The 8,601-nt window shown below is 55.8% G+C and overlaps 1 protein-coding gene across 1 annotated transcript; it reads right to left on the bottom strand.

The window, feature by feature from the left end:
- Positions 1-259: 259 nt before the first annotated feature.
- Positions 260-7,579, bottom strand: LOC120704902 (very-long-chain aldehyde decarbonylase GL1-3-like). Its single transcript, XM_039989442.1, has 10 exons — positions 7,422-7,579; positions 7,090-7,313; positions 5,654-6,112; positions 2,188-2,309; positions 1,755-2,011; positions 1,500-1,607; positions 1,187-1,393; positions 982-1,092; positions 714-887; positions 260-595 (listed from the first exon to the last, which is right to left on the bottom strand). Exons 1-10 carry the CDS (start codon positions 7,470-7,472, stop codon positions 440-442), a joined length of 1,869 nt encoding a protein of 622 aa, XP_039845376.1. The 5' UTR covers positions 7,473-7,579; the 3' UTR covers positions 260-439.
- Between the last annotated feature and the right edge of the window lie 1,022 nt (positions 7,580-8,601).

Genomic DNA, 8,601 nt, shown 5'->3' with positions numbered 1-8,601 from the left:
TGGTCTGGTTTTTTTCCCGTCCATTATGCCCCACTCTTTTTTTTGTTCTCATCATCGCATTTTTTTTAATTTATCTGAGCCGTGGCCATTGACAACGTGTTGATATCTGAATCATCGCGTGAGAATTAGTAAATCAATGCTTGGTAATTTCCCATGAGTATACGGAACCCATGAGTACGACCCATTCCGACCAACCTACGTGCCTAAACGGAACCCAGGAGTATGATCGCGACGTGCCAAATGTTTGTTGCGGTATACCGTACGCACGTAAAATACCAGTAGTATATATACGTGAGCGAAGCAGGTCTTCAACTCTGTCGCGGCTGGTACACGGTAACTAACACACCCGCCACCCGTCCCCAACAACTGGAGCGAGAACAAACAGACGACGCGTTATTCCGGCCGGCGCCGCGCCGCCGCGCCTCCGTCCGGCCGCCGCTCACGCCGGCGTGAGGCCGTGCCTGAGCGCCGCCTTCCACACGACGTCGATCCGGTCCACGTCGATGGCGCCCACCTCGTGGTGCCCCCACCCCTCCAGGCAGTGCACCACGCCGCCGGCGTGGCACGCGTGCACCACCCCGCGCTCCATCGTGTACTGCATCGAGACGACCACGGTTAGCGGAAAGGCAGCACAGGTTCGGCTTCATTCTCTGCAGCCTGGCCGGCCGGCCGGCATTGCGGCGGCGGCGGCGGCTGTTTCGCGCTCTACTCACCTCGCAGGAGCCGAGGCCCTCGACGTCCTTGGGGAGCCTCATGGCGGCGAGCTTGCCGTAGGTGCAGTCCCGGCGGAAGCCGATGATGGGCGGCACCACGAACTGGTGGAAGTGCGTGCCCGGCGGCGCCCACCGCTGCTCCCGCGGCGACAGCCACTTGCCCACGATCCATGTCTGCCACACGCACACCCAGAGTTCACCGGCGTCAGTGCCATGAACAAGTGATCACATGGCAATCGAACGCCGGCTTCAGTTCAGTTTACCCTACCTTGCAGCTCTGCGCGGCCTGGTACTTGGTGACCTGCACGAGGTACTGCTGGGACTCGGCCGGCGCCTCCCTCTGGATCTTCAGGAACCTCTCCGTCGACAGCGTCAGCATCTGAAACCCAAAGACAGAAGATTCAGTGTCTCGCTTCAGATCGAACAGCATTTCAATGATCCAAGCTCCGTGCGTCATCAACAATGGCACGCACCAGGACCCGGATCTTCTTCCGGCAGAGGTAGAGCGCGATGGCCCGGCCGAGCTTGGACGTCGCGCCGGTGAGGAACACCTCCTTCACGTTGCTGGGGATCTCGTTGAGGATCACGGCGGCCGTCAGGGTGTTGCCGTGCACCACCCGCACCCGCAGGTTGGGGTGCTTGCTCACGAACAGCGTGCCGCCGCCATTGAGCGCCTCGTTCTGATGATCAAGGAGAAGAAAAGGGAACATGTTCAGAGAAATGTGTTGGTTGTTGCTTGCTTGTTCTGAATCGTATCGAAATTAGAAGAGAGCTGCCAATGGTGACCTTGTTGAGGGCAGCAAGGCTGATCACTTTGACGCCCATCTTGTCCGCCCTCAGGATGGCCAGCTCGATCTGCCGGTTGATGCCCTTCTTCGCCGACGGAATGAAGTACTGCAATGGGACAGGGAAAAGCAAACAAACACACAGTCAGTTGTGAACACAAGCTTTTTTTTTCTTTTTGCTGCCATCGATGTCAACCAACTCAAGAGAACGTTTGGCATCCGATCAGCAAGCAAGCTAGGTAGAGCTGGTCGTGACCTGGAAGCCGTATCTGGGGACGCTCCAGGTCTGGTGGAGGCGGCCGCGGAGGAAGTAGAAGCTGACGGTGAAGGTCTTGGAGCAGAACCACTGGAGGAGCATGAAGGCGAAGGCGACGGGCCAGAGCGGCAGCAGCACGAGGCGGGTCGCGAACGGCAGCGAGCTGCAGGACCGGAACGCGAAGGGCACGTGCATCGACGACACCACGTCCACGACGTGCGCCAGGAACACGAAGTCCGGCACCCGGTCGTTCATGCCTGCAACCAAGCACACACGGCCTCGATCAGTTCTCCCATGACATCCAATCTGCTTGCTGATTCTCTTACTGATTACTGTAAATTACTAGTGGCAGTCAAAAAGCAACTTTTTTTTGGATTAACCAACCGATGGTGCCATTTGTGAAAGATGATGCTGTGATCATCAGCAGAAGTACCTTGGTCGACCTCCTTCTGAAGCTCCCAGGACTTGGCGTTGATGGTCCCTCCGAGGGCGTCGAACAGCGGCATGAACAGGCAGAAATTGCTGTCCTTCTCCCTGTGATGCAGGCTTAAATACCTGCGAAATCACGCCACATGGACGCATTGAATTAATCGGCAGGCTTCCCCAGCCGCAGCTTCAACAAACCGGACAAAAAACGTTGGAAAATTCCACATCGTTGCGAGACCGTTTTCGAGTCCATGAATGGCCTGCCCCACGCCTCCCCTTCAAGTTCGTGGACCAAGACAAGTGTGAAGTGTGGGGTGTCCAACACGGCAAATCGGAGGAGTAGCAGTGGGCAAATGAAGATGATCCATATGGATCTTGATCGCCGCAAGCAAACTCATACCAACACTCAGGACCAGTGGCTATTCCTACCGATCCGAGGATCATTGATTGCCCAAACATGGGCTGCTGCTGCTGATCCCCATGACCCCATTTTTCACCCGGTCGCCGTGCCGGCTGCCAACGCACGGCCCGCCGGCCGGCACCGCCGTAAACGCGAGCCGGCCACGCCGGACTACAGGAGGACGGCGCGCCGCACAGCCGCCGCCGGCCCGGCCCTGCCCTGCCCTGCCTGCCGCCGCAATGAAGAGAGACATGTGCGCGTGCACGCTGATGAGCGGCACGAGCAACGGAGCCCAGTGACCCAACGCACATGCCTGCGGCGTTACTACCGGACCCCGGCCGGTTGGCGGCGCACGGCCCTGTCGCCGCCGCGAGCTTTGATTCCCGGCCATCTGATGGTCAGTCTGGCTAGATCGGCAGTTGGGAATCGGTGTCGTCGTCGCCGTGCAGGACTCGACTCGGTGCGGCGACAAGAGCAGGAACATTCCGGTCGGAACAGCTCATCCCCGATCCGCCGAGAGACTCAGCAGCACGTACTCCTACTCGACTAGCGGGTGATGTTCGATTTTCTTGGCTACGGCAAGCTGGCGTGCGGTCGCCGGGACGACAAAGTGTTCAGACTAGCTGCGTGAGTGTGTGATCGGGCCATAAATACGGTAGAGTCCTCAAGAACAGTAGACTCCTCTCCCGTCCCCCCCCCCTAAATACGGTAGTTGGAAGAGTAAATTCCCTATATGCCATTGTAAAATGTAATCCATCCCTTCTATGCCATTGAAAATTAGCACTTCCCTTCAATGCCACTGTTTTTAATTTTCCATTCCCTCTATGCCATTGGTGTTAAAAATACTAACAGAGCAGTTAAACTGAAAGACAAAAGGACAATAATACCCCTGGCTCCTATTCCTTGCCCTCTCTCTACTACCACTGACGTGTGGGACCCACACGTCAGATTTATCTTCAACCTTGAACCCATCGGATCCACAACGGTGACGGAGGGCCCGGCGCACACGGCGGAGGCCCGTGCTGCCCCTCCGCCGCGGCCGCCGTCGCGCGAGCCGCCGCACGCGCCGCGCCCTCCGTCAGGCCCCTGCCGCGGCCGCCGTCAAGCGGGCCCCCACGCGCGCCGCGTCCTCCCCCACTGGCCGCCCCCTCTGCCGCACCCCTGCTCCGGCGCCGTCGCGCGCTGCGTCCTCCGCCGCGGGCCACGCCGCGTCCTCCGCCGCACCCTGCCCAAGCCGCCGTCGTGCCGGCCGCCGCGTGCCGCGCCCTTGCCAGCATCCATGGACTTCGCTGCGGGACGACCCGCAGGCCGACCCCATGCACCCCAGCAGGCCGCCGCTCTTCTTGTTCCCCTGCCCGAGAACACCATGCTGGCCGGCGACGACGAGCTGTAGCTCACCACGGCGCTGAACTCGAAGCTCGTGTCCGACGAGGCCTCGGCCGCGTCGGCGGCGGCGCGCCCTTCCAGCCGCGGCCGTAGCTCGAGCGCCACGGGGCCGTGCGCTGCTTGTCGGAGTTGATCATAGGGACGTCGACGCGGCCGGCGTCCACGGCCATCATCAGGTCCTTCAACGCCCGCGGCTTGCTCATGCTCGCAGCTGCTTGACACACTGCTAGCTAGCTCATGCCGTGCTGCGAGCTGACAGGGGTGCGGTGTGGGCGGCCTCGTGGGTCATCCTCGTCCAGGGCGGCGCCGGCGCCGAGGCCGCCGACTTGTCGCTGGCGCTCGTCGTGGGGGCGCAGCAGGCCGGCGGGGGCCGCAGCAGGCCGACGGGAGGCGCGGCGCACGGAGCGCAGCAGCAGGCCGACGGGAGGCGCGGTGCGGGGAGAGCAGCAGCAGGCCGGCGGGAGGCGAGGCGCGGGGTGCGCAGCAGCAGGCGGGAGGAGGGGCGCGGGAGGCGCAGGAGGCCAGCGGGAGGGGGGAGGCGCAGCAAGGCAGAGCTCGAGGATGGGATCGCGGGAGGGATGCGGTAGGTGGCCGGCCGGGTGGGATTTTTTTTTAATCGATGGCCCTGCTTGTTGACTCAGGGGTAAAAGCGTCCTGGCAAGTAAAGTTTGACGCCGTTAACCTCGGATTTTGACAGTAGTGGCACACAAGGGATCGGAAATTATAAATGATGGCATAGAAGGGATGAGCTAATTTTCAATGGCACATAAGGGATCACTTCAATTTTACAATGGCATAGAGGGAATTTACTCTAGTTGGAAAGGAAGGAAGGTTGGCATGGCACCCTGCCCTGCCATCTTCTCCTGGCCCGTCTCCTATCAGGGTTTACAAAAACGGACGCCCTCCGGTAGCGATTTAGCGAACGGTTTGATCAGAAACCAATAAAAATCGGTTAAATTCAAATTCAAATTCAAAAGCATATGTGTAACCGGTTTCGACCGGTATACCGACCGGTTTGACCGGTTACCGATATTTTAACCAAAAAATCCGTTGGTTTAAAATTGGTTTTTCGGTTTGACCGGTTTACCGGTCGCCATATGCGGTGGGCCTGGGCCGGTCTATTTTTTTCTTTTTCTTTTTTTGATTTAACTTCATATGCCCGCAAACTATACTAAATGGACGATTTTTAAAGAAAATTTGACACCATTAGATTCTTCGCAATTTGAAGTATTTTTAGAAAATTTTAAAGAATTTTTCATTTTTTTGAATTCAAATTTGAATTTTGAATTTGGACCGATTTGGTATCGGCCCAAACTAAAACCGGTTTGACCGGACCGGTTCCCACCGGTTTGGTTATCCCTGCTCCCTATCGCCTTTTGGCTTGTCCGGATGGCGCTGCCAATCACGACCACGCACCGGCACCGACTACTGTTGGAGTGCTCGCACGCTCCGGCACTAGCGTACAAAGCTACTACGTACCTGCGCGTGCATCTTTGTACACGTACGCGCGAGTACGTCCAGCGTATGCAATCATGCACTGTGGGTGCAGTACACATAGGCTTAAGTACACATGCTGCTGCTCTACGTACGTATCCCAGACAAGACAAGTATCATATGAATTGAATGCATCATCTAGGAGAGAGAAAAAATATATTATTATTAAAAAGCAGGTGAGGTCGTTGCGTACGTGGGCGTGTAGAGGAGGTATCTGAGCGCGGGGACGGCGGCGAAGGCCTTGTGGGAGACGACCTCCACGTTGCTGTACCCCATGCACCGGAGGTAGTCGAAGAGAAGGACGTGGCCGTAGACCAGGCTCACGGACCCGGCGCCGGCGGCGAAGGCGCCGGCCAGCGGGGCGCCCATCGCCGCCGTCAGGATCAGCGCCTCCAGCGGCGTGCCGAACCCGGCCGTCAGCGGCTGGGTGACCGGGGACGAGTGGTGCTCGGCGTGGTACCGGCTGAAGAGCGGGCCCCGGTGGAGCGCCCTGTGGGCCCAGTAGAAGGCCGGCTCCGAGACGGTTACGTGGAGGAGCAGCGCCAGGGCCCACCCGCGCGGGTCCCACGCGCGGAGCTCCGCCACGCCCGGGAACGCCGGGCTGTCGGCCACCAGGGCCGCGATGAGGGTCTGGAGGATCACCATGTTGTCCCTGCGACAACAATAACCATGCATTTCGCCAAATTAGCCCCACCAATTTATCACACATGTACCCTCTGTTTTCTCCTTCTTATACCTTTTCAAATAACGAGGTAATGATGAGAATGAATTCTACATAGCAGTACATGCTGATTATTTGCTATGTGTACAATACTAGCTGTATAGTGGCTCTTATAAAACTGATCATATTCATGGTATATGATCTCTATATACCATGCATAAATGTTTTTTTCTCTCTTGGAGTAAGAGAGAATGATGCATGATAATCCTTCGAGTACACTGTAAAAAGAACTAAAAGGAGCCAAAAGTTGGTTTCCATCCAAACAAAACAAATACACAAATTCAGTCCAGACAGCAATAACAGTACCATGAAGCCTGAATGAGTGATGTGATGCAGCCCTTTGCAATCACTTTAACGAGCACCTAAACGAGGATGTGCATTTACTTCCCCCCTCGTGAATGGTCCGGGGACCCCCGGCGGCCCAACCAGTTAAAGGAAAGCCGGAGGGGTCTCCAGTCCAATCACGCGCGAGAAGTAAGCAGATGGGGAACTGTACGCGGAGGCCATATTTGGACGCCCCTGATCCTCCTGATGCTAAAACTAGAGGCGACGACGACAGCGCCTGCCCTAATAAATCCTTTTCCCCTTTTCAGACACGCGTCTTTTTCAAAACAAAAAGAAGAAATTGTCACGGATACATGATTAGTACATGGTACTGTTCGTCTGAGAAGAATCTCCAGCTATTGTCAGGTAGCTGGGTCACGGCAGCTCATCAATCAATCATGATATGATCAGTAAAATTCCTATGTCAGTTCCAAACGTGAAGCTAGCTCGATCAGGATCAAGAACAAGAACGGCCATGGCAACAACAAGCAGAACCAGACTGAGCAGAGCAGAGAGCGGGCGGTGTGAGCCGGCCGGGTGCTGGCTAGCAAACGAGTTATGCGACGGACGGCTTAGTGGCTTACCAGTCCCACTCGGCGTCGATCTGGCGGAAGTCGACGCCGTCCTTGACGACGCGGCGGCGGCGGGTGAAGAAGAGCATGTTGCCGTAGGAGAACCAGAGCTGGAAGGTGAGCGACCGGAGCGCCAGGAGGAGCAGCAGGTGGAGGCACCACGAGCCCAGCGGCGGGCTCCCCGTCTCCCTCCACGCGTGCGCCACCTTCGCCGCCAGGGGCCCGTACAGCAGGTACTGAGACAAGCCGCGCGCAGACGACGAAGATGATCAGTAAGCAAGTAACAAGCAATAAGCCGCGTGCATTGATCTCCAATGCGCGGCGTGGTCAGTGTGTGTTCTTGCCTTGTAGGAGCCGAGGCTTGCCCATGGCCAGGAAGCCAGCGGAGAACCCATGGCCGCGGTGGTCAGGTGGGCGCGTGCGTGCGTGACGGATAGAGGACGGGGGAGAGAGAGCTAGCCCCCGTTTGCGTTGGGATCTCTCTCGCCTCGAATGCGTCTTGGACGCCACCCCGTCACTATTTATAACGAGAGAAATCCGCGGCCGAAATATATAAAAAAAAAGTAGCAGAGCTAAATAAAAGAAAGGCCCAGCTGCTTGGCTCCCTTTTCCACAGAAGTTATTTGGTAGGCAGCTGCTGAGCTACAGTGTGGTGTATCCTCGCTTTACAATTAAGGCCTTGTTTAGTTACAGGCTATAAAAATTTTGAAACAGAATCTTTTCACATTTAAAGTATTAAATATATATTAATTATAAAACTAATTACAGAACTCGTATGTAAATGGCGAGACGAATCTATTGAGACTAATTAATCCGCCATCAGCGCATATTTACTGTAGATTTACTGTAGCAATTTAGTATCTAATCGCGTCCTAATTAGGTTCATTAGATTCGTCTCGTAATTTACCAGCAAATAGTGCCATTATTTTTTTATTTCGTCTAGATTTAGTGCTCCATGCAAGTACTACAAATTTTTTTTGGAATTTTGAATTTTGAAACTCAACGAGGCCTAAGTAGACAGCAGGGTGAATATTCAGTACATTTTTTTTTCGAAAAGTAAACATTCAGTAGTACTTTCATCCCCCTTTCTCAAGCTCTGGTGATGCGTGACTGTTATTCTGAATGCTGGATTCAGAACTCTGCTTTGCTTCAACCCCAATCACTGTCTGGCCGTGGTAAACGTAAACCTAGCTTCATGCTCAGAAGACGGGCTTAATCAAATGGACATCGAAAGTAACACTGCTTTATGACTCGAGTGAGTACGTAGATCTCTGAAAGGGAAAAAAGATCATAGCCGTGCAAAATCAACTTCTCTTCTTCTTCTTGACTCGTGCAGTACTGGTCATCCAGCATTGTTGCAACCGTTCAGCCAATTTCTGCTAGCGTCCAGCTAGGCGCGAGGGATTTTTGGCGTACTACCGCGCGGCGGGCGTCGTGGTCCATCTCGTTCGGGGGCGCGTCTGCGCGCGCGCGCCTGTTGTTGCCATGCTCCGCACAACGTTGCTCCAGGATTGGTTGCACTCG

Source organism: Panicum virgatum, chromosome 4K (assembly GCF_016808335.1).
Source record: "Panicum virgatum strain AP13 chromosome 4K, P.virgatum_v5, whole genome shotgun sequence".
Classification (NCBI taxonomy): domain Eukaryota; kingdom Viridiplantae; phylum Streptophyta; class Magnoliopsida; order Poales; family Poaceae; genus Panicum; species Panicum virgatum.
This window is presented reverse-complemented; position numbering and strand designations above follow the sequence as displayed.